The 25,797-nt window shown below is 44.2% G+C and overlaps 1 protein-coding gene across 1 annotated transcript; it reads left to right on the top strand.

Annotated features, from left to right (window-relative positions):
• The first annotated feature begins 1,984 nt into the window (after positions 1 to 1,984).
• LOC139176282 (PRAME family member 6-like) lies at positions 1,985 to 16,792 on the top strand. Its single transcript, XM_070767685.1, is given in 8 exon segments — positions 1,985 to 2,014; positions 3,583 to 3,728; positions 6,162 to 6,283; positions 6,286 to 6,457; positions 7,036 to 7,221; positions 7,266 to 7,520; positions 8,503 to 8,782; positions 16,355 to 16,792. Coding segments are annotated over 8 exon segments (1,629 nt in total).
• Positions 16,793 to 25,797: the final 9,005 nt, after the last annotated feature.

The following is a 25,797-nucleotide window of genomic DNA, read 5'->3' as shown; positions in this document are numbered from 1 at the left end:
TTTCTGACCATTTCTTTTATTTTAAATTTATTTATTTTAATTGGAGGCTAATTACTTTACAATATCATGGTGGTTTTTGCCATACATTGACATGAACCAGCCACGGATGTACATGAGTCCCCCCATCCCAAACCCGCCTCCCACCTCCCTCCCCATCCCATCCCTCTAGGCTGTCCCAGTGCACCAGCTTTGAGAGCCCTGTTTCATGCATCAAACATGGACTGGTCATTTATTTCACATATGGTAATATACATGTTTCAATGCTATTCTCCCAAATCATCCCACCCTTGCCTTCTCCCACTGAGTCAAAAAATCTGTTCTTTACATCTGTGTCTCTTTTGCTGTCTCACATATAGGGTTGTCATTACCATTTTTCTAAATTCCATATATATGCATTAATATACTGTATTGGTGTTTTTCTTTCTGACTTACTTCACTCTGTAAAATAGGCTCCAGTTGCATCCACTTCATTAGAACTGACTCAAATGCATTCTTTTCTATAGCTGACTAATATTCCATTGTGTATATGTACCACAAGTTTCTTATCCATTCATCTGCCGATGGACATCTAGGTTGCTTCCGTGTTCTGGCTATGGTAAACAGCGCTGTGATGAACATTGGGGTACATGTGTCTCTTTCAATTCTGATTTTCTTGGTGTGTATGCCCAGCCGTGGGATTGCTGGGTCATATGGCAGTTCTATTTCTAGTTTTTTAAGGAATCTCCACACTGTTCTCCATAGTGGCTGTACTAGCTTGCATTCCCACCAACAGTGTAAGAGGGTTCCCTTTTCTCCACATCCTCTCAAGCATTTATTGTTTGTAGACTTTTTGATAGCAGCCATTCTGACTGGTGTGAGACGGTATGTCATTGTGGTTTTGATTTGCATTTCTCTGATAATGAGTGATGTTGAGCATTCTTTCATGTGTTTGTTAGCCATCTGTACGTCTTCTTTGGAGAAGTGTCTGTTTAGTTCTTTGGCCCATTTTTCTGATATTGAGTTGCATGAGCTGCTTGTATATTCTGGAGATTAATTCTTTGTCAGTTGTTTCATTTGCTACTATTTTATCCCATTCTGAAGGCTGCCTTTTCACCTTGCTTATGGTTTCCTTTGTTGTGCAAAAGCTTTTAAGTTTAATTAGGTCCCATTTGTTTATTTTTGCTTTTATTTCCATTACTCTGGGAGGTGGGTCATAGAGGATCTTGCTGTGATTTAGGGACTTAGGGACTATTGCAACATATCACAAGCCCACATTTACATCCAGAACCTTAAGTTCATGCTTCTGATTGTAAATACATGTCCCAGAAAGTCCCATCAACTCTCCTAGTCAACATTTTCCAAAGCAGTTCTGCAAACCTTCTAAATGACCTGTGGGCTTCCCAGATGGCACAGTGGTAAAGAATTCACCTGCCAATGGAGCAGATGCAAGAGATGTGGGTTCAGTTCCTGGGTCGGGAAGATCCACTGGAATATGACAACCCATTCCAATATTCTTGCCTTGAGAATCCCATCAATTGAGGAGACTAGCGGCTACCATCCACGCAGTTGCAAAAGAGGTGGACACAACTGAGCATGCACGCACACACACAAATCATCTTTCTTTTTCACATTCAAATTGAGCTGACATCTGGAAACATGGGTCTCTGTTCCCTTCACCATACACCTGTGTCCTAGATTTCAGTTTTCAACTGCCCAGGAAAATGCTCTTGATAGATGTACCCAATTAGGCAGGAGAATTGCAGTGGCATAGAAAGGGCTCTTCATGATAGAATATATTATTGCCCCAGCAAGGACATGGACTGGAGTTAAGTCAGATGGCCCTCGGACCTCCAAAGCCCCTCACAGTCTCAATCTGCTCAGCCTGAAGCTGGGCAAGTCTGCCCAATGAAGGGCTCCATGAAAGCTATAGGTTTCCCAAGGGGCAGGATAAAACTCTTCCTTTTAACTGAGCAGCCCAGCAGTGTGACTCAGCAGTTTCTCCAAGATGGCCATGGAGTGGAGGTCCCCACAGAAGGTAAAGGCCTTAGGCTGGAAGCAGTTGCTCAGGGCAGGCAGGGTGGCATCGAATTAAAAGTCCATGATCCCACACTGCTCTGAGTGCAGTTTCTGGAGGGTGGCTGCAAGTTTCTTCAGTAGAGCTTGGAGGAGCCCAGAACTAATTTCAGTCATGGTGACACCACTTAGATTCAGGCCTTAGAGATGACAGATGTCCAGACACGGGGACAGATGGATCAAATCTGATTCTGTAAGCCAGCAGTTAGTTACTGTGAGGTTTACCAGTGGGGTCTTCAGGCACCTGGGGAGAAAATACACAATTAGATCTGAGAAACCAAGGTGGCAGGGGAGCTCAAAATTTTGAAAACTGCTAATCTTGGAAGAAAGTTCATTACAAATAAAAGGGGTTCCCCTATTGATGAAAAAGTTAGTTGACAAGTGTTTCCTCTTTAAAGTGAAAGTGAAAGTACTATCCCCATGGACTTTATGACCCCATGGACTGTATGACCCCATGGATGTAGCCTGCCAGGCTCCTCTGTCCAAGAAATTCTCCAGGCAAGAACACTGGAGTGGGTTGCCATTGCCTTCTCCAAGGGCATCTTCTGGACTCAGGGATCAAACTCCAGTCTCTTGTGTCTCCAGCATTGGCAGGTGGATTCTTTACCACTAGTACTACCTAGGGAGTCTGTGGGTGTTAACAGCAAAAAAACAAACAAAAAAAAGAAGAAGTCACAATCAAATGTACATGCATAAGCAAAGGGTTAAACTGTGAGACATTCATTTTATTGAATACTAGATGCCAGCTGACATCAATGAGGATAGATCTTTAAGACCTATCCTCAAGTGAAAATAAACAAGATTACCAAAACCACAATGGCAGTTTCTACAAGAAAGATGAAAGCAGACATTTCTATATGCTAATATAAATGTGTAGAAAGTCACAGAGAGGTCTAGAAGGTAAGCTACACTGCCCCCCCCAATTTTCTGGAGGGGAACCTGGGATGAGGAGGAGTTTCAGGGAAGGTGCTTGTTCTAAATGTATTATTGGGATATTTTACCCTGAGTGTTGGCCTGTCTTACTTGGGCAAAACCAGCAAAACCTGGAAAACATATCAGGTTTTCTTTCATATACAAATATATTCATCACAAATGCTATTTTTTTTTCATATCCAAATTTTTAAATTATTGATAGCCATTTAAAATTGATTTTTCCCAAATTTACATTTCAGGAAAAGGTAACATTTGGTTATAAACTGATGGTAATGATTTCCATTCACTATGCAGTTAAAAGCGCTTACTATGGCACCAGGGTCCATGTTCGGTTGTGGGACCACAGGGTGGCAGAGAGACAGTTCCTGCCCTATGGGCCAATCTCTGCCAACAGGTGAGATTGTCAAGGAATAAAAATGTAATACATGCTGTTATCATACTATGCAGCAATCTTACTTCTTTGTTCTCCCTGAATGAATTGGAATCTACACCCACACAAAAACATTTAGAATGTTTCTTTCTGTGCATCCAGCCCCCTCTCCCAGCATGAGCCAGCTCAGAGCCTTCTCTCCAGCCCACCAGTGTATCCTCTTCTAGAACCTGGGGCCTGACTGCAATGCTGGGGCAACTTCCAATGGGATCAACAGAAATCAAGGGCAGAACCACACCTACAGGACTCTGGATCTCTGGGAGGGAGAGACGGAGGGGCTGAGACCAGGACCATCCCAGGGCCTGCAGTGCAGGTGAGCCCTATCCGTCTATCAGGTGCAGAGTCAGGGCCCCGCTGCCTCAGGTGTGCTCACACAGTCCTGTGTCCCTGCTCTTGAGAAGTCTCAGTTGCAGGACAGTTGTACCTGGCCTCGTGTAGGAGAGGACCCAGAACCCACCTGGGTCCAAAATCCACAAGGAGACCAGAGGCATTTGGCAATTGGGGGTACATTTTGGGAGGGTTGATCTCCTGTCCCCTTCCCTTCCGTTGAGTTCACAGTAGGTTTCCTTCAAGTCCTCCTGGGTTTCTTGCACCTGGAAGTCAGGCCAGAGTCCTGGGTAGAGGAGGAGCTCTGCTCAATATTCTATAATATTCCTTTATAGGAAAAGATTCAACCTGTATGGGATGAAGAATGGATATGTGTATATGGATAACTGAATCAATTACCTATACATCTGAAATGAACACTGTTGTAAATCAAATATAACTCAATATGAAATAAAAATTAAATTAGGAAAAAGATGAACTGCATAGTAGTAAATTATATCCCAACAAAGATGTTACATGGACATGAACTTGAGCAAACTCCAGGAGATTGTGAGGAACAGGGAGCCCTGGCGTGCCACAGTCCGTGGGGTCATGAAGAGTGAGAAAGGATGGAGTGACTGGACAACAACAATAAAAGGTGTTACATTTTTAAAATGATACAATTCACATTACTTTTTTGTTTTAGTTTTGCAAAACATGGGTTTTTGGTAAAAATGTAATAAGAAAAATAAACCCAATTTTATACACTATCTTGAGTCATTCCAAGGTCCAGATCCAAGTTTGACCTCCTACATTGATTTCTGTGGTCATGTGATGCCACACTTCACACTTGAGTCATTCTGCCAGTGGATGGCAGATAGAAAAGATTCAATACACCTTTAGGAATGCCCTGCTCCACAATGTCCAGCCCTCACCCTTACTTCTCATTGTGATTTTGACCTGACCTGCTTTCAAGAAGCCTGACTTAACTCTGGAGGACTAACCACAACCCCAATTTCATTTCCTTTGCTTCCTGAATTAGCTCACAATCTACTATGTTACCTACATAACACCTAATTGACATTCTGATATGGGGACAACTTTGTGATGCTTCTTTGGGGAATGACACAACTGTCTGGAAACTATTTCAATTCTGGAACAGTTTCATAATTTTGATATGGCCAAAAATCCCTCAATAATGATAATTTTCATTTTGGTTTTTATTTATAATCTCAGAAACTGTTTAAACCCTTCTTTGTCTCTTACACTCAAGGCTGAAACTATTCCTGTTAGTGAAACTCAATCAAGATTTGTGGAGTGAATCAATGAATTATTCTTTGAATCCATCCCTTCTCCATACTCTTTCCTGAATGAATATCTGATTCAATCACTTCACCTGGATATAGGCTAAGATCTAATCAGGATTAACATGATGGACACTCTGGAATCTAATGATGCATTTGTCTCTGATTAGGTGTAAACAGTTGGAAAGAGGGACAATGTGATTAGAAAGGCCTATAAAAACCTCAGGCATTGAAGAAGAGATGCAGAGATTTCTCCCTCTGGAGTGACTCCTGGGTTCTCTACCAGATCTAAGATCTGAGCACCCCACCAACCATAGCACAGCTGGTAAGTTATCAGCCTCATAAAAGGACACTCTCGTTTTATCCACGGTCTGCAGGTCTCAAATGGTGACAGGCAACTCTGGATGGAAGGGAGAGTTTTTCTTTTTCTTTTTTTGAGTTTTTCTTTTTCTTTCTTTTCAGATGAACAGATTTAAGGCTTTGGTTTTGCCTTTCAGTTTACTGTTGCTGTAATCCCCAGAATATTGATTTGGACTTTGGTTTATATCATTTAAAATATCTTAACCAAGCAGATATTCTTTTTAAGGAAAACAACCTATCTGTTTGAAATTTATTTCTTGACATCTAATACATTTTAAAAAATACTTGGTGCACAAATGGCATTCATTTTAGAGCTATCTTATTAATCTTTACGGGCCAGATTAACTGGAAACTGAGGAAAGAGGCTGCATTGGTCCACATGATAGCTCCCTTCCCAGAGTTATGGCCCTAAGTGATGGACTGAAAGTTTTACCTGCAAAAAGATGGGGATCAGGTTTCAGGTTCCTTTGTACCCACTTCTCAGTGGGACATAACTCACAAAACAGTGGAAGGAGATGAACAGTGGTTACCTTTCTCCCTCCTCGGTACTTGTGGGATACTTGTTCTGATGCCAGGAGAGGCAGGGTTACGGCATTGTGTCCACTGAGCTTAGAGTGGAACTGGGAAAACTTGAGGCTCTTCCACCCCTGTCAGAGCAGTGACTTTGGCCCTGAGTTTGTTCCTCTGAAGGCTGGGAAACAGACTAATGTGTGTTCCTGCTTGGCCTAAGAAGTATACCTTGTTCCCTGACAGTTTTCACAGATTTCCTTTTGAAGGAGAGTCAGAATGAGTGTCCAGACCCCACTTAGACTCCTGTAACTAGCAGCAGGGAGCCTGCTGAAGGATGAAGCCTCGGCTATCGCTGCTCTGGAGTTTCTGTCCACTGAGCTCTTCCTGCCAAGTTTAAGAAGGCCTTCTATGGGAGACACCCAGAGACTCTGAAGGCCATGGTGCGAGCCTTGCCCTTTGTCCATCTGCCTCTGGGGGGCCTGATGCACATGCCTCACAAGGGAACTTTAGAAGCAATCCTGGATGGACTTAATGCCTTGCTTACCCACAAGGTTCACCTAAGGTGAGTCTGATCCAGGTACATTGGCAAGTTTAAAGACTTCTCTGAAGAGACTGCTGGTGTCAGGGAGAGTGGATGGCCAAGGAATGAACCAAAGGCTTCTGATGATGCCAACGAAGAAACACAGAGACTTGGCCATAGTTGAGCTCACTTTGGGAAATGCTTTCAGGAAGTGTAGGAGTGCCTAAGATGCAGGAGAGCCTAGGAGAATATACCCCCATTTCCTCCCAGGGATGCTAAAGATAGTGGAAATTGAAAAGCTATCTAAAGTGGAGGATGGAAGGGGAAAAGGAGACAGAGGAAGGTGGGGCAGAGAGGGAAGAGGACAAGGCAGCTGCTGATGTTAGAATGGTGAAGTACAAGCACAAGTAGGAAGTCCGAGTATTGCCTCAATTTGGAGACTGTGGTTTCATTCAATATGTATCTTAAACCATCCCACTCAATCTACTGTTTCCCATTAGGAGGTGCAAACTGCAGGTGCTGGATTTAAGGAATACTGGCCAGAACTGCTGGAGCATGTGATCTGGAGACATGGACCATGGGTCCTCAAGCTCACTGATGGCACCAATGTCTGAGGACAGTTTAAGGAAAGGAATACCCTTGGCTCCCTTGGAGGTGTTCATAGAACTTTGTCTCAAGGAAAGGACCATGGGTGAATTCCTCACCTGCCTCATCTTGTGGATGGCAGATAGAAAAGATTTGATATACCTGTGCTGTAAGAAGCTGACTATTGATTCAATCCCCATCAAAAGCCTTATGAAGTTTCTGCATTTGATGAGAGTCGGACATGACTGAAGTGACTTAGCAGCAGCAGCAGCAGCAGTCTCCAGGAGGTGCAAGTGAATTGCATCTGGCAGCTGTCCACCCTGACCCTGTTTGCTCCTCTCCTGGGTCAGATGCAGAGCGTACAGAGACTCATCCTCTCCCCCATTCTTGTGTCTGCCTTTGAGGAGCAGGAGCAGAAGGTTGTCCAATTTACCTCTCGGTTCCTCAAGCTGCACCACCTCCAGGATCTCTCTATGGAATGTCCCTCCTTCCTCAGTGGCCATCTGGACCAGATGCTAAGGTGAGACTGGCACCACTGACCAAGTAACAGTGAACACCACGCTAGCATGTTATTTGCATGTTGTCCTCTGCAGCTCTATCCTGAAGTGTGGTATCACACGACCACAGAAATCAAGGTAGGAGGCCAAACTTGGATCCAGACTCTGGAAAGGGACACACTACTAAGGCGCTACAGATTGGGGAGTTCATATCTGCTGATGGAGGGTTTGTCATTTCTGCCTTAGGAAGGGATATCTGTGTTCAGATGATTTAAGAACATAGGAAAGTGAAAGACGGAGAGACCACATTAGACTTTAATGTTTTTAAAGAGAAGCTCTATGCTCACTAGCTTCGGGACCACAATGAGCCTGTCTCATATCGCCTGCCTTCAAAAGATTGTTTTCTGCTCCATATGTCTTAATAAAGATTCTGGAAATGATGGGAGCCAAAAGGATAGTAAAAATCTGTAGGTGATTTACAGATGATGCAGGGATGTAAGTGAGCCCCTGCTAACTGTCAACCTTAGCTAATGTTGTGGGTTTTGCCTAGGTTGGTTCTCTATTCATGTCACTGAGGTGCCTTATCTGACCAAGAGATAAGGAAGCCTTCGGACCAAGAAATGATTGAAGAAAAGCCTGGTTTGAGAGAATTTTTTCTTCCCCCCCAATAAAACAATTCAGTGATGTCTACTCTTTATTGAGACAAGGTGTCAGGCTCTTCTATGAGCTTGTTATAGAAAATCCATTATCTTGATTCATCCTCTTAAAGAAGTGGAATATGTTGTACTCTGCTTGAGAGATGAGGAAAAGAATTTTCCAGATTCTGGGAATTTGACCTGGTCATACAGTGAAAGTGAAGGGACTCAGGCTAAAATGAGACGACATCCTGGGTGCTGACTTGAAGGTGGTTAGAAAGACCTTGACTTTAGTCAAATCATTTGTCTCCCACCTGGAGGTCACTTGACTCCCCGATTTCTCAGACCTAATTTCTAGATTTCTCCTCAGGTGCCTGAAGACCAGCTTGGAAAACCTCGCAATAATGCACTGCCTGCTCACGGAATCAGACTTGATCCATCTGTCCCAGTGTCCGAGCATCAGTCAGCTAAAGGGCCTGGATCTGAGTGGGGTCATTGTGACCAACTCTAGGCCTGTGATCCTTCAAATTCGGCTGGAGAAAGTAGCAGCCACTGTCCTGGAACTGGGCTTAGATGACTGTGAGATCTTGGACTCCCAACTTGAGGCCATCCTGCCTGCCCTGAGCCTCTGCTTCCAGCTCTGGTCCTCAGTCTGTGAGGGAACATCCTATCCATGGCTGCCACGGAGAAGCTGCTTCTCCATACTGCTGGGCTGCCCAATTTAAGTAAAGAATTTTATTCTGCCCCTCGGGAGAGTTATAGGTCTCAAGGAGTTTTACTCCAAGGGAGATTTGCTCAGCTTCAGGCTGGGTTGAAGGCGATTCTGAAAGTCTTAGGACAGCCCAGGACCATCTGGCTTAGCTCCAGCCCCTTTCTTCACTGCAGTGATGACATGCTCTATCACATGGAGCCTATTACCGACCACTGCAATAGTTCTGCCTATTTGATGCCTCTATCAAAAGCTTCCTTGGAAACTAAAATGAGGCTACAGTGGCATTGTATAGGAGCAGAGATCAATGGTTTTTCACATCTGTTTACTTCAAGTGGGAAAAGTTAAGGTGATCCAGTAAAGGTGCAGGATTGCAGGCAGAAATGTTGGCTTGGGGACTTGATATGACTTTGGGGGCCATGTATCCTATACAGTTGGAAATGTGAACCTAAATTTCTTTGAGGGAAAAGGGCTTGAGATACTCTTGTTAGAGTCATACCTGAGTTGACTGAAATGTTGTTAAGGTTGTTAAGAAATGGTCAGAAATAAAGGGATCCTCAGTGAAAACCAATGGCACCCCACTCCAGTACTCTTGCCTGGAAAATCCCATGGATGGAGGAGCCTGGAAGGCTGTAGTCCATGGGGTTGTGAGGGTTGGACACGACTGAGCGACTTCACTTTCACTTTTCACTTTCATGCATTGGAGAAGGAAATGGCAACCCACTCCAGTGTTCTTGCCTGGAGAATCCCAGGGACGGGGGAGCCTGGTGGGCTGCTGTCTATGGGATCACAAAGAGCTGGACATGACTAAGTGACTAACACACACGCAGGGCTTCCCTGGTGGCTCAGTGATAAAAGAATCTGCAATTCAGGGACCTGGATTCGATCCCTGGGTAGGGAAGATCCCCTGGAGGAAAGCATGTCAACTCACTCCAGTATTCATGGCTGGAGAATCCCATGAACAGAGGAGTCTGGTGAGCTATGGTCCATAGAGTCTCAAAGAGTTGGGCACAAATAAAGCAACTGAGCACACAGTCATCATTACTTTGTTGGAGGCCTGGTTAACGATTGAGTAATGTGACAGATGACAGCCTTATAAAATAGACAAGATATAAGTAATACTACTAATAATATTAATAAAGTCTGAGTACAGCAGAAGCACAAGGTAGAAATAAGTTGAAAACGGCAAGAGAGAATAAATTAACACAATGGTTAGCATAACTAATTATAATCTGGTTGTAATAAACCATCAAGTCCAGATGGGAGTCAGATGGAGAAGCCCAATTCTAAAGTATCAGGAAGAGAGAAGTGGATAAATGCTTCACTGTTGTTTACAAAAGAATAATTTATCAACTTGTTGTAAGTCATAGTTAGCAAAGAGGAAAGATTTTCTGGAAAAGAAATACAAAAAGCCAATGTATTTCAAAATAAATCATAAAATTATAAATCATATTTTCAGTTCATTCATTCCATTCCCAATTATTTCCTATTGATCTGAATGAAGTCATCAGGTTTTCCATTAGTTTTATAATTTCTTACCCAGTTCAATGGAATGGTCTAAAATCACCAGAAATTTATATTTGCCTAAAAGTTCTCTTTATGAATCTTTTCAAAGATTTTCCTTTTATAAAAGTATCAGAGCAAAACAATTATTGTTGATAAATAACAAAAGACTTCAAGTGGTAGGATTAAAGATCTGATTATGATGCAATTGAAAGGAAACTTGGGTATTTCGGTGACACACAACATTTCAAGATAAGAACTAGAATTATGACTGATAACATTGTACCAGCACATATCAGGTTTTTAGAAAGTCCACATATATTTTAGAATATCTGTATTAATGACAGGCTTCCCTGTGGCTCAGACAGTAAAGAACCCGCCTGCCAACATAGGAGACTCGGGTTCGATCCCTGAGTCAGCAAGATACCCTGAAGAAGGAAATGGCAACCCACTCCAGTATTTTTGCATGGAGAATCCCATGGACAGAGGAGCCTGGCAGGTCGCAAAGAGTCAGACACAACTTGAGCGACTAACTGTATGAATGACACTTACACTCCAGTACTCTTGCCTGGAAAACCCCATGGACGAAGAGTCGGACTCAACTGAGTGACTTCACTTTCACTTTTCACTTTCATGCATTGGAGAAGGTAATGGAAACCCACTCCAGTGTTCTTGCCTGGAGAATCCCAGGGATGGGGGAGCCTGGTGACCTGCCGTCTACGGGGTTGCAGAGTCGGACACGACTGAAGCGGCTTAGCAGCAGTAGCAGCAGCAGCACCCACACAATATAACCCAAGAAGGGTTTACCACCACCTATGTGATGTTTCCACGGAATTAGCATACCAAATACATTTAATGTGTTTAATATTTCTCTTTGGGACTTTTCTGGGGCCTTTGGAAGCAGCTCAAAGTTACCTAGAGGTCAAAAGAAATTTATTTAGAATTTGACATGGGAAAATATGTCAAAGGTATCCAAATGTATCAAATGTGGTCATAGAGAAGCATAGGTCACTGTGAAACAATATTTATTCATTCAACCAACATGACAATAGAAGATTTTTTAAGGCAAATACAGATTATTAGAAAGCAAAGAAGCTCACAGTCTGTTATAAAAAAATAATTCAACTTAAAAAACAAACAAAAAATCCTCTGTTCTCTTAACAGAAAGAGAACAGTAAAATGCAGACCTGTACCAGCCCACTCTCAATGACAAACTTCATTTACTTAATTAAATTCAATCTGATTACACCCTCACTTTGTACAAAAATCTTTTCTTAGGGGTCTCTGTTTATAAACTTTACACGGCTTTCTGTATGTATAGTAGTCTATTCTTTATTCTCTTTCCTGTCGAGAAACAACCAGCTTTAGTACAAAATAACTTTCTTTCCTTTTAAAAAAAATACATTTCTATTCCCCATATCTTTTTTCTTTTTCTTTTGGCTGAAAACACACATCTTACTTTCCTTGCACACTGAAATGTTTCCCTTAATATTTCTTGTAGCTTTAATTACGTATTTCAGTTAGAATTCTCAACTCTTAAAGACCCAAATCTCCAGCAGAAGCCAAGAAGCAAGGAATTTTGAACACACCAACAATCCTCATTGGCAAAATAAGGTATCTATCTTGTACCCTCTCAGTTCAGTTCAGTTCAGTCGCTCAGTCATGTCCGACTCTTTTCAACCCCATGAATCCCAGCACATCAGCGCTCCCTGTCCATCACCAACTCCCGGAGTTCACTCAGACTCACGTCCATTGAGTCAGTGATGCCATCCAGCCATCTCATCCTCTGTCATCCCCTTCTCCCCCTGCCCCCAATCCCTCCCAGCATCAGAGTCTTTTCCAATGAGTCAACTCTTTGCATGAGGTGGCCAAAGTACTGGAGTTTCAGCTTTAGCATCATTCCTTCCAAAGAAATTCCAGGGCTGATCTCCTTCAGAATGGACTGGTTGGATCTCCTTGCAGTCCAAGGGACTCTCAAGAGTCTTCTCCAACACCACAGTTCAAAAGCATCAATTCTTCAGCACTCAGCCTTCTTCCCAGTCCAACTCTCACATCCATACATGACTACAGGAAAAACCATAGCCTTGACTAGACGGACCTTTGTTGGCAAAGTAATGTCTCTGCTTTTGAATATGCAATCTAGGTTGGTCATAACTTTCCTTCCAAGGAGTAAGCGTCTTTTAATTTCATGGCTGCAGTCACCATCTGCAGTGATTTTGGAGCCCCCCAAAATAAAGTCTGACACTGTTTCCACTGTTTCCCCATCTATTTCCCATGAAGTGATGGGACCACATGCCATGATCTTCGTTTTCTGAATGTTGAGCTTTAAGCCAACTTTTTCACTCTCCACTTTCACTTTCATCAAGAGGCTTTTGAGTTCCTCTTCACTTTCTGCCATAAGGGTGGTGTCATCTGCATATCTGAGGATATTGATATTTCTCCCGGCAATCTTGATTCCAGCTTGTGTTTCTTCCAGTCCAGCGTTTCTCATGATGTACTCTGCATAGAAGTTAAATAAGCAGGGTGACAATATACAGCCTTGATGTACTCCTTTTCCTATTTGGAACCAGTCTGTTGTTCCATGTCCAGTTCTAACTGTTGCTTCCTGACCTGCATATAGGTTTCTCAAGAGGCAGGTCAGGTGGTCTGGTATTCCCATCTCTTTCAGAATTTTCCACAGTTTCTTGTGATTCACACAGTCAAAGGCTTTGGCATAGTCAATAAAGCAGAAATAGATGTTTTTCTGGAACTCTCTTGATTTTTTGATGATCCAGCAGATGTTGGCAATTTGATATCTGGTTCCTCTGCCTTTTCTGAAACCAGCTTGAACATCAGGAAGTTCACGGTTCACATATTGCTGAAGCTTGGCTTGGAGAATTTTGAGCATTACTTTACTAGCATGTGAGATGAGTGCAATTGTGTGGTAGTTTGAGCATTCTTTGGCATTGCCTTTCTTTGGGATTGGAATGAAAACTGACCTTTTCCAGTCCTGTGGCCACTGCTGAGTTTTCCAAATTTGCTGGCATATTAAGTGCAGCACTTTCACAGCATCATCTTTCAGGATTTGAAATAGCTCAACTGGAATTCCATCACCTCCACTAGCTTTGTTCATAATGATGCTTCCTAAGGCCCCCTTGACTTCACATTCCAGGATGTCTGGCTCTAGGTGAGTGATCACACCACTGTGATTACCTTGGTCGTGAAGATCTTTTTCATACAGTTCTTCTGTGTATTTTTGCCACCACTTCTTAGTATCTTCTGCTTCTGTTAGGTCCATACCATTTCTGTCCTTTATAGAGCCCATCTTTGCATGAAATGTCCCCTTGGTATCTCTAATTTTTTTTGAAGAGATCTCTAGTCTTTCCCATTCTGTTGTTTTCCTCTATTTCTTTGCATTGATCGCTGAGGAAGGCTTTCTTATCTCTTCTTGCTATTCTTTGGAACTCTGCATTCAGATACTTATATCTTTCCTTTTCTCCTTGCTTTTCACTTCTCTTCTTTTCACAGCTATTTGTAAGGCCTCCACAGACAGCCATTCTGCTTTTTTGCATTTCTTTTCCATGGGGATGGTCTTCATCCCTGTCTCCTGTACAAGGTCACGAACCTCATTCCATAGTTCATCAGGCACCTTATCTATCAGATCTAGGCCCGTAAATCTATTTCTCACTTCCACTGTATAATCATAAGGGAGTTGATTTAGGTCATACCTGAATGGTCTAGTGGTTTTCCGTACTTTCTTCAATTGAAGTCTGAATTTGGTAATAAGGAGTTCATGATCTGAGCCACAGTCAGCTCCTGGTCTTGTTTTTATTGTCTGTATAGAGCGTCTCCATCCTTGGCTGCAAAGAATATAATCAATCTGATTTCGTTGTTGACCATCTGGTGATGTTCATGTGTAGAGTCTTCTCTTGTGTTGTTGGAAGAAGGTGTTTGCTATGACCAGTGCATTTTCTTGGCAAAACTCTATTAGTCTTTGCCCTGCTTCATTCCGTATTCCAAGGCCAAATTTGCCTGTTATTCCAGGTGTTTCTTGACTTCCTACTTTTGCATTCCAGTCCCCTATAATGAAAAGGACATCTTTTTTGAGTGTTCTGAAAGGTCTTGTAGGTCTTCATAGAACCGTTCAACTTCAGCTTTTTCAGCGTTACTGGTTGGGGCATAGACTTGGATTACTGTGATATTGAATGGTTTGCCTTGGAAACGAACAGAGATCATTCTGTCGTTTTTGAGATTGCATCCAAGTACTATATTTCGAACTCTTCTGTTGACCATGATGGCTACTCCATTTCTTCTGAGGGATTCCTGCCTGCAGTAGTAGATATAATGGTCATCTGAGTTAAATTCACCCATTCCAGTCCATTTTAGTTCGCTGATTCCTAGAATGTCGACATTCACTCTTGCCATCTCTTGTTTGACCACTTCCAATTTGCCTTGATTCATGGACCTGACATTCCAGGTTCCTATGCAATATTGCTCCTTACAGCATCAGACCTTGTCATCACCAGTCACATCCACAACTGGGTATTATTTTTGCTTTGGCTCCATCCCTTCATTCTTTCTGGAGTTATTTCTCCACTGATTTCCAGTAGCATGTTGGGCACCTACTGACCTGAGGAGTTCCTCTTTCAGTATCCTATCATTTTGCCTTTTCATACTGTTCATGGGGTTCTCAAGGCAAGAATACTGAACTGGTTTGCCATTCCCTTCTCCAGTGGACCCCATTCTGTCAGATCTCTCCACCATGACCCACTGTTTTGGATTGCCCCACGGGCATGGCTTAGTTTAATTGAGTTAGACAAGGCTGTGGTCCTAGTGTGATTAGATTGACCAGTGGGTGGCTGTGACCAGCAGACTAAGCGCGGCTGAGAGGAGCTATCCCACGTCCGAGGTCAGGGGAGAAGCCAGGAGGACCCCATGCCTGAAGGGCAGCGGCCAAGATGAGTTACCCCATGTCCGAGGTCAGGGGCAGAAGCCGGGAGTACCCCATGCCCAAAGGGCGGTGGCCAAAGGAGTCACCCCACATCTGAGGTCAGGGGCAGTGGCAGAGAGTGCCAGGCTGCTACGGCGCAGAAACGGCCGAGAGGAGCTACCCAAGTCTGAGGTTAGGGGCAGTGGCTGGGAGGAGCTACCCCCGTGCCCGAGGTCAGGGGGCGGCTGAGAGGAGCTACACCGCGTCCTAGGTCAGGGGTGGTGGCTGGGAGGAGCTACCCCACGCGCCCATGCCCGAGGCCAGGGGTGGCGGCCGGGAGGAGCTACCCCACACCGGAGGCTAGGGGCGGCGGCCGGGAGGACCAACCCCGTGTCTGAGGCCAGGGGCGGCGGCAGGGAGGAGCTACCCTGCGCCCGCGGTCAGGGGCGGCAGCCAGGAGGAGCTACCCAGTGTCCGAGGCCAGGGTGGTGGCCGGGAGGAGCTACCCCACACCCGAGGCTAGGGGCGGTGGCCGGGAGGAGCTACCCTGCATCCGAGGCCAGGGGCGGCGGCCGGGAGGAGCTACCCCGCGTCCGAGGTCAGGGGCGGCGGCGGGAGGAGCTACCCCGCGTCCGAGGTCAGGGGTGACTGAGAGGAGCTACACCACGTCCGAGGTCAGGGGTGGCGGCTGGGAGGAGCTACCCCACGTGCCCATGCCCGAGGCCAGGGGTGGCGGCCGGGAGGAGCTCCCCAACACCCGAGGCTAGGGGCAGCGGCCGGGAGGACCAACCCCATGTCCGAGGCCAGGGGCAGCGGCCAGGAGGAGCTACCCTGCGTCCGAGGTTAGTGGCGGTGGCCGAGAGGAGCTACCCCGCGTCCAAGGCCAGGGGCGGCGGCCTAGAGAAGATACCCCACGTCGGAGGCCAGGGGCGGGGGCCTAGAGGAGCTACCCCGCGTCGGAGGCCAGGGGCGGCGGCCTAGAGGAGATACCCCGCGTCGGAGGCCGGGGGCGGCGGCCTAGAGGAGATACCCCGCGTCGGAGGCCGGGGGCGGCGGCCTAGAGGAGCTACCCCGCGTCGGAGGCCGGGGGCGGCGGCCTAGAGGAGCTACCCCGCGTCGGAGGCCGGGGGCGGCGGCCTAGAGGAGCTACCCCGCGTCGGAGGCCGGGAGCGGCGGCCTAGAGGAGATACCCCGCGTCGGAAGCCAGGGGCGGCGGCCGAGAGGAGATACCCCGCGTCGGAGGCCAGGGGCGGCGGCCTAGAGGAGATACCCCGCGTCGGAGGCCAGGGGCGGCGGCCCGGAGGAGCTAACCCGCGTCCGAGGTCAGGGATGGCGGCCGGGAAGAGCTACCCCTCGTCGAGGTCAGGGGCGGCGGCCGGGAGGAGCTACCCCGCGTCGGGTGCCAGGGGCGGCGGCCGGGAGGAGTTACTCCGCGTCCGAGGTCAGGGATGGCGGCCGGGAGGAGCTACTCCTTGTCGAGGTCAGGGGCGGCAGCCGGGAGGAGCTACCCCGCGTCGGGGGCCAGGGGCGGCGGCCTAGAGGAGATACCCCGCGTCGGAGGCCAGGGGCGGCGGCCGAGAGGAGCTACTGCTCGTCGAGGTCAGGGGCGGCAGCCGGGAGGAGCTACCCCGCGTCCGAGGTCAGGGACGGCGGCCGGGAGGAGCTACCCCACGTCCGAGGTCAGGGGCGGCGGCGGAGAGGAGCTACCCCGCGTCCAAGGAGCGGTGGCTTCGCGGGCACAGGAGGGCCTAGAGGACCTATCCCACGTTAAAGGTTAGGAAGAGCGGCAGTGAGGAGATACCCCTCGTCCAAGGTAAGGAACAGCGGCTGCACTCTGCTGGAGCAGCCATGAAGAGATTGTAGCCTCTAGAACCATGTATTTTCTCATAGCAGAGTTTCATTCCTTAATGTGTTTGCTGCTGCTGCTAAGTCGCTTCAGTCGTGTCCAACTCTGTGCGACCCCATAGACAGCAGCCCACCAAGCTTCCCCGTTCCTGGGATTCTCCAGGCAAGAACACTGGAGTGGGTTGCCATTTCCTTCTCCAATGTGTGAAAGTGAAAAGTGAAAGTGAAGTCGCTCAGTCGTGTCCGACTCTAGCGACCCCATGGACTGCAGCCCACCAGGCTCCTCCGTCCATGGGATTTTCCAGGCAAGAGTACTGGAGTGGTGTGCCATTGCCTTCTCCGGGCTTAATGTGTTTAATAAACTCCAAAATCTTTAGATTTCCTTGGGTAAGAAGACAAAATTAAATAAACCAGGACCTCATTAGCAATTAATGTTTCTGTATTTTATGTTACTTGAATGGATACTCAGTGAATAACGATCATTTAACTTAATTTTGCAAAATTCTAAAGTTTTAAGTTATCAAAAATCTGGAGAAACTGTTTTAGATAGACATACCCAAAACATAATTATTTCTAACATTTACCTGAAAAATACTACCTTTACTCTATAAATTAAGAAAATATCATCATTTTGCCAAGTTATTTTCTCTTGCTGGCAAACTCTGCAATAGAACTAACATGAACTTATTGACCTTCAGAAAACCTAGGAACAATAAAAGTAAGGCATGTCTTTCTAAGGGAAGTAAGTTAGACAGAGAAAGAGAACCATCATATGACATCCCATATATGCAGAATTTAAAAGAAATGATACAAATGACCTTATTTTCAAAATAGGAACAGACTCAGAGTTGATCTTACAGGGGGAATAATGGGGGAAAGAGATAGGGAGTTTGGGATTCACAGGCACATACTGCTATATTTAAAATAGATAATCAACAAGGTCTTGCTGTATAGCACAGGAAAATCTGCTCAGCATTATGTGGTAGCTTGGATAGAACAGGAGTTTGGGGATTGAATGGATACATGTGTATGTATGACTGAATTCCTTTGCTGTCCACTTGAAACTTTCACAACTTTTAATTGGCTATTCTCCAATATAGAATAAAAAGCTAAAAAAGAACTAAGGCATGTCTGTGTTGATTAAACCAACAATTTTAAACTAGATTTAATATCAGATATTATTTTAATGGGTTGAATATTTCTGAATAGTCACTGAATATTTCTTAGGTCACATAAACCTAAAATTCTTACTCAGTTTCCTTCATATTTAAAATATTTACTTTGTACATACTTTTAGGTTTATTATAAATTTATTTATCTTAATATTAACTAGAGGTAGAGATATATCATATGTATAATGTACGTAGAATATATAAACAGACAAAACTAGAGAACTCATAGCTTCAATTCAACAGTTATGAATCAGGTATTACAATGTTAATTTACCATTTATAAATAACATTTGGAAAAAGTTAAAAAATTTTTTTCTCAGATGACTAAGGCTTTACTATGTGGGAAAAACTTTTTTTTTCTTTTTTTTTGGGGGGGAAAAACTTTTTTAAGATTTTGTATTTTTGCTTGACAATCCTTTAAGAGGCTATGAATTAGATTTGGGGTAAGGGAGCCTTTCCAGCAGTTTAAAAAGGCCTCTTTTCCCACCTTTTTACTCCTCAACTAGTTTTAGGTTTTACTTGATTGAGTTGATAGAGTTCAGCCTCAGATTATTGTGTGCTGTGTTTATTTCTCGGATTTGCAGAGATGCAAAACAAAGCAGTTGCTTCTATTTCCCTGAAGAACTGATCTGCCAGGGAAATGATGTGAAATGATTGATTTTTCAAACCATATAGTCATTAACTTTCTTTTTTATATGCAAGTGAGAAGATTTCTAAGTAAACTGAAAGTCAAGAGTTCTACATTCTAGAATTTGAGAGTTCAATTTATGATGCCCTCAAAACTGGCACAAGGCGTTCATCAAAGGCTCTCTTTTTGATTGTGCAAGTTAAACCCAGAACAACCACAACAAAAAGAACCCTCTATCATTATTTTTATTAGCCCCTGGATATTTGCTCTCTAATTTTTACTTTGTATTGGGCAGGTTCAGGTAACATCAGTTTCCTTTAGTGTTTTCAACTAATCTTTCTGAGGGGCAGATTCACAGGTTCTGCCTTATACTAAGGAAGCAATTCCTAATGAGATATAATGTCTATTCCATAATATAATAAGGGAAAAGAGATATAGCCATCTTATATATAGCCTATTTTAAGTACACAATTTTTAATGAAATTTTATCTCCATTTTTTTCAAGTTTACAACTTTAATTTCCGATTCCATTAGGACCCTATCAACAAGCCTTGGTTTTATAAGGAGTCCTAGAAGCTTTCCTTTCGTTTTATCCACTGACCACTTTATCTGTTTTTGTATAAAAAGTTGCCAGGGATTCAGCCAGTGTATATGTGCATATTTAAACCTGAATGATTAGAGCAGAATTGTATGAGGTCATTTAACGTAGGTGTCTCCCTTTTACCCATCCCACCTTGGAAAGTGTTGTGTCAGAACATTTTAACCCCCATTAACATTTGTTTTCCTTATTCCGTGTCTTAATGATCATCTAAAGATTTTTATTTTGGGGAGATGAATACCTTTAAATTTTCCAGCTTGTTAAGAAGTCTTTCGGAGAAGGCAATGGCACCCCACTCCACTACTCCTGCCTGGAAAATCCCATGGATGGAGGAGCCTGGTGGGCTGCAGTCCATGGGGTCGCTAGGAGTCGGACATGACTGAGCGACTTCACTTTCAGTTTTCACTTTCATGCATTGGAGAAGGAAATGGCAACCCCACTCCAGTGTTCTTGCCTGGAGAATCCCAGGGCCGGGGGAGCCTGGTGGGCTGCCGTCTATGGTGTCGGACATGACTGAAGCGACTTAGCAGCAGCAGCAGCAGCAAGAAGTCTTTAGAATTTCTATCTTTTTAAAAAAATTTCCTTGTTAATCAATCTAATTAACATTAATGAGCCTAATGTTTTTCTTAGCATCTATGAAACAAATTGAGGAGAAATTGAAATAATAAGTGAGGCTTCCCAAACTGGTTTTTTATTTGTTTTAAAATATGTGAGTTATTAGGTTAATGAAAGTGAAAGTATTAGTCACTCAGTCATCTCCAACTCTTTCCAATCTCATGGACTGGGGGCCACCAGGCTTCTCTGTCGGTGGAATTCTCCAGGCAAGAATACTGGAGTGAGTTGCCATTCCATTCTCCAGGGGATCTTCCTGACCCAGGGATTGAACCCCGGTCTCCTGCATTACAGGCAGATTCTTTACCAGCTGAACCACCCATAGTTATACATATATTTTCCCTTTCTTTCTATTTTGATTTTTCCCATTTGTTGTTGTTCAGTCTGACTCTTTGCGACCCTATGGATTGCAGCACACCGGGGTTCCCTGTCTCTCACTGTCTCTCAAAGTTTGCCCAAGTTCATGTTCTATATTCAATAGTCCATGATGCTATCCAACTGTCTCATCCTCTGCCACTCTTTCCCATAGTTACCGATAAATTAGTTGTTTATGCTGAGAGCTCTCTATAAAATTTTTCATTTTAGAATTTCCTCCAACTTAATGTATCCACTCTTTGGCCATTTGTAAGTATTATTTTAGTAGTGATTTAAACCTATAAGACACAAGAGATATCCTCACAAGAAAATGCAAAGGTTATATGGAATCCTCACAAAATCTGACAAGTTTGCTCCAAAAAATAATCTAAGAAAGTACCTTCATTGCACAGGTGGCTGTAACAAAGGTTAAGATGAGAAAGGCTCCTGACAATTGGTACAGCCAAAAGGACTGTTCAGAATCCCAAGCATACACCATATGTGTACCTTTCCGATGGCAGAGACCAAGCTCTCAAACTCAGGAAAATAAAAATGCCGTAGATGTTCAGATAAAACATTTACACCTCACAGACACTGGGAGAGAAATGTAAGTTCCCTCTAGAAGGGCTTTTGTATCTTTAAGGTCGGAATTCTGAAAAGGAAAAAAAAAAAGAAAAAAAGATTTTTTTTTCAAGCCTGGTGTATATAGCTGTGAGCATTATGCTACCACTTATGGAATATCAAAAGAATCCCAAATTGGCTGTTTTCAAGCTGAAATTTCCTTTAGTATTATTTCCCCTGTCCAGTAAATACTTACAAGCATATGCTCCATATATATTGGACACAAATTAAGCTGGAATGTTACAGTTTGGCTTTCTGACACCACTCTTTTCTCTGTTTGAGAGACTCTGTTTACTATTAAAGTGGAACTGAGGAAGTGTTGGTCACTCAGTCGTGTCTGGCTCTTTGCGATCCCATGGACTGCGAAGCTACAGTCCCTGGGATTCTCCAGGCAAGAATATTGGAGAGGATAGCCATTCCCTTCTCCAGGTTATTTCCCTGACCCAGGGATCAAACCCGGGTCTCCCGAATTGCAGGCAGAGTCTTTACCATTTGAACCACCAGAGAAACCTACTATCAAATTGTATTTGTTAAGGATGAAACTTAAACTGTGTGGTGGGTCAGTGTGCTCCTTGCAAGCTTAACTCCACTAGGTGTCACCCTGAAGACACTGCAGCTCTCTGAATTGTCTCTGATTCTCCCTCCAGCCCGGAGAAGGCAATGGCACCCCACTCCAGCACTCTTGCCTGGAAAATCCCACGAACGGAGGAGCCTGGTGGGCTGCAGTCCATGGGGTGGCTAAGAGTCAGACACGACTGAGCAACTTCACTTTCACTTTTCACTTTCATGCATTGGAGAAGGAAATGGCAACCCACTCCAGTGTTCTTGCCTGGAGAATCCCAGGGATGGGGGAGCTGCCGTCTATGGGGTCACATAGAGTCGGACACGACTGAAGCGACTTAGCAGCTCCCTCCAGCCAATTAAAAATGCTGTGGGTGCTCAGCTGACTGATGTCCAATTCTTCTACCTCATCCCAGGACAAGCAAGTCTTTTAATTACTAAGTGGGTTTCCCCGTGGGACAACAGTAAGGTATGAATACTCTGCCTCCACCACTCCCCTCAGTCTCTGAGTCACTTGAGAACACTCTAACCAACTGGGAAGAATCTCCTTCCTCTTAATTGGAGCAAAATGCTCATGTGTTGTTTTCACTTTTACCCCAAACACTTATATTAAGACAGCCAAATTGAGGAAAGAGGTCAGGTCAGCCTCCTACTTAACCACTCAGCCAAGACTGCTCAGTGTCTTTCAATTAAGTAAGTCCCAGTGTCTTCCAATTGGACTCCCTCAGAATCTTTCAACTGTGGGGCCAAGTGCCTGCTATTAACCATCATATAAAAGTCAGGATCATGAATCAATAATTGAGGATCTGAGAATCAGAAGAGAGTAATCCAACATAGTCTGAAGTCTTCCAGAAAGTATCTTGTAAAAGGGGACTCTGTTGGTACCAAGGCTCTGCTTCTTTGTAGAGTTAGGTGAAGGAGAGAAGTCAGTTCTGGCTCCTTTCATGGTCACCAAAACTGTTTCCTGTAAAAATGTACACAGCCTGAAAGTTGAGAATTACGTTTTATATAGTGGCCTTACTGAGAACTACAGTTCAGGGAGAAATCTCAAATAGTTCTGAGGAACTGTTTCAAAGAGGTAAGGGAGGAGTCAGGGTATATAGGAGACCCTGATGGGAAAAAAAAAAAAAAAAAAAGTCAAACATCAAAAATTTATTGCTAATCACAAAAACCAGATATCTCAAATTAGTGATTATGACACTTTTCTATGTATGGGAAGGTATAACAGTCTGGGCTTATTGAATCCATTCCTTTGATACGCATCTTAACTATCTAGGGCCAGTATCCTGTTTCTCCATCCTGAATTCCCCTCAGGGTGCTCTGTTGGAGGAGCTGCAGTGGCTGAAAACTCTGGCTGAAGCATTCATCATATATGAAATGGCAGGTGGCATTCTTTGTCCACAAGCAAAAGCTTAGGAGAAGACCACAAGTGCGACTGGAAAGAGAAGTCTACTTCAGTCCTCCCTGAGACGCACCTACTTGCTGGGTAATGGAAATGGAGAACAGTTGCCTTCAGAAGTGTTTAAGCTCAATCACAGACCTATGTCCAACATGGGCAGGAGAGGCTGTGTCTGAGTGTTATCAGTGAATCTCCTGGGACCTGGACTCTGAGTCAGCTCCTTCCTGCAGGTGGTCTCTTCCATGGGTAGAGGCCGGGTGTGGGCAGCTCCTGGAGACAGAAGTGGCATTGGATTACTACACAGGGGGTCAGTGACTCTGATGGGAATCATTTTGGAAATTTGGGGCTGACTGGGCCCTGAACACACAATTGCAGGATCTCAGTCCACCCTATGTGTCCACTTTTCCAAGGTCTGAAGAACTATATAATGAATATGGGTGGGAAGAGTTCATAGGTGACTTCCATGACTGTGCACAGTGAGAACCAGGGCTGCTGATGAGGAAACACCAGTTATAAAGTTGAGAAGGTGCGCTTCTCCTTAGAAGTACAAGGAACATCTCTTACTTCCCAAGACCCCTGTGACATTTGTTGACTTGGTTTTTTAGGTGGCATTTCAGGAGGTAGTGTGTGTTCCAAGTGTAAACCACAATAATGAAATGGCAATGCAGATGACCAGTTAAGGTACCACAAGGCTGGCTGTGTGGCCTGGGTTGGGACTAGGTGATGGAAAGCATTCTATTGGATCCCGATGTTGAGAGGCTTCCTGGGGGAGCTATTCTCCACCCCAGACCCTAGGTTTGCCTGAACCTACAAAAACCACTTCAGGTTTAGCTGCAACTCTTATTTCTCTATATGCTGGCAAATTAAAGGTGATCTCAGGATTCATACTAAATATAATCCCAGAAAAGAAAACATATAGGTGATCAATAGGTTACATGAAAGATGCTCAACATCACTAATCAGATAAATGCAAGTCACAACCTCCTTGAGATATCCCCTCATATCTTTTAGAATGACAGCAATCAAAAAGATGAGAGAACAAGTGTTGAGGAGGTTGTGGAGCAAAGGAAGCCTTTGTGCATGGTTGGTGGGAATTTAAATTGGTCTAATCACTGTAGAAAACAGTATGCTGCTGCTGCTGCTAAGTCGCTTCAGTCATGTCTGACTCTGTGCGACCCCATAGATGGCAGCCCACCAGGCTCCCCCATCCCTGGGATTCTCCAGGCAAGAACACTGGAGTGGGTTGCCATTTCCTTCTCCAATGCATGAAAGTGAAAAGTGAAAGTGAAGTCGCTCAGTCATGTCCGACTCCTAGTGACCCCATGGACTGCAGCCTACCAGGCTCCTCCATCCATGGGATTTTCCAGGCAAGAGTACTGGAGTGGGGTGCCATTGCCTTCTCCGAGAAAACAGTATGGGAGTTCCTCAAAACATTAAAAAGAGAACTATCATATTATCAAGCAATCTACTTCTGGATTTATATCTGAATTTAATGAAATTGCTATTTCAAAAAGATACTGCACTCCCGTGTTCATTGCAGCATTATTTTAAAAAGCCAAGATATGGAAACTAAGTGTCTATCTATGGATGATGGAGAAAATGGCATTTTACACACACACACACACACACACACACACACCATAAAAAGAAGGAATTTCTGACATTTTCTCTTTTTAAAATTTTATTTTTAATTTTTTTAACACCAAAAACATTTTGTATTGGGGTATAGCCAATTAACAATGTTTTGATAGTTTCAGGTGAACAGTAAAGGGACTCAGCTTTACATATACATGTATCCCTTCTTCCCCAAACTCCCCTTCCATCCAGGCTGGCACATAAAATTGAGAAGAGTTCCATGTGCTATATAACAGGTTTTTGTTGGTTATCCATTTTAAATATAGCAGTGTATACGGTGACCTTTCCAAAGTCCTTAAGTATCCCTCCCCTCTGCAACCCTGAGTTCATTTTCTAGGTCTGTGAGTCTTTTTCTGTTCTGTAATTAAGTTATTTGTATCATTTCTTTTTAGATTCCACATATAAGGAGTGTCATATGATATTTCTCTTTCTCTGACTTACTTCTCTGTTTGACTTACTTCACTCAGTATGACACTCTCTAGGTCCATCCATGTTGCTGTAAATGGCCTTATTTCATTCCTTTTAACACATGAGTAATATTCCATTATCAGATCAGATCAGTCGCTCAGTCCTGTGTGACTCTTTGTGACCCCATGAATCGCAGCACGCCAGGCCTCCCTGTCCATCACCAACTCCCAGAGTTCACTCAGACTCACGTCCATCGAGTCAGTGATGCCATCCAGCCATCTCATCCTCTGTCGTCCCCTTCTCCTCCTGCCCCCAATCTCTCCCAGCATCAGAGTCTTTTCCAATGAGTCAACTCTTTGCATGAGGTGGCCAAAGTACTGGAGTTTCAGCTTTAGCATCATTCCTTCCAAAGAAATCCCAGGGCTGATCTCCTTCAGAATGGACTGGTTGGATCTCCTTGCAGTCCAAGGGACTCTCAAGAGTCTTCTCCAACACCACAGTTCAAAAGCATCAATTCTTTGGTGCTCAGCCTTCTTCACAGTACAACTCTCACATCCATACATGACCACAGGAAAAACCATAGTCTTGACTAGACGGACCTTTGTTGGCAAAGTAATGTTTCTGCCTTTGAATATGCTATCTAGGTTGGTCATAACTTTCCTTCCAAGGAGTAAGTGGCTTTTAATTTCAGGCTGTAGTCACCATCTGCAG

The sequence above is a fragment of the Bos indicus genome, chromosome 16 (assembly GCF_029378745.1).
Source record: "Bos indicus isolate NIAB-ARS_2022 breed Sahiwal x Tharparkar chromosome 16, NIAB-ARS_B.indTharparkar_mat_pri_1.0, whole genome shotgun sequence".
NCBI classification, from domain to species: Eukaryota; Metazoa; Chordata; class Mammalia; order Artiodactyla; family Bovidae; genus Bos; species Bos indicus.
Note: the sequence above shows the minus strand (reverse complement) of the source record. Positions and strands in the feature narration are given on the sequence as shown.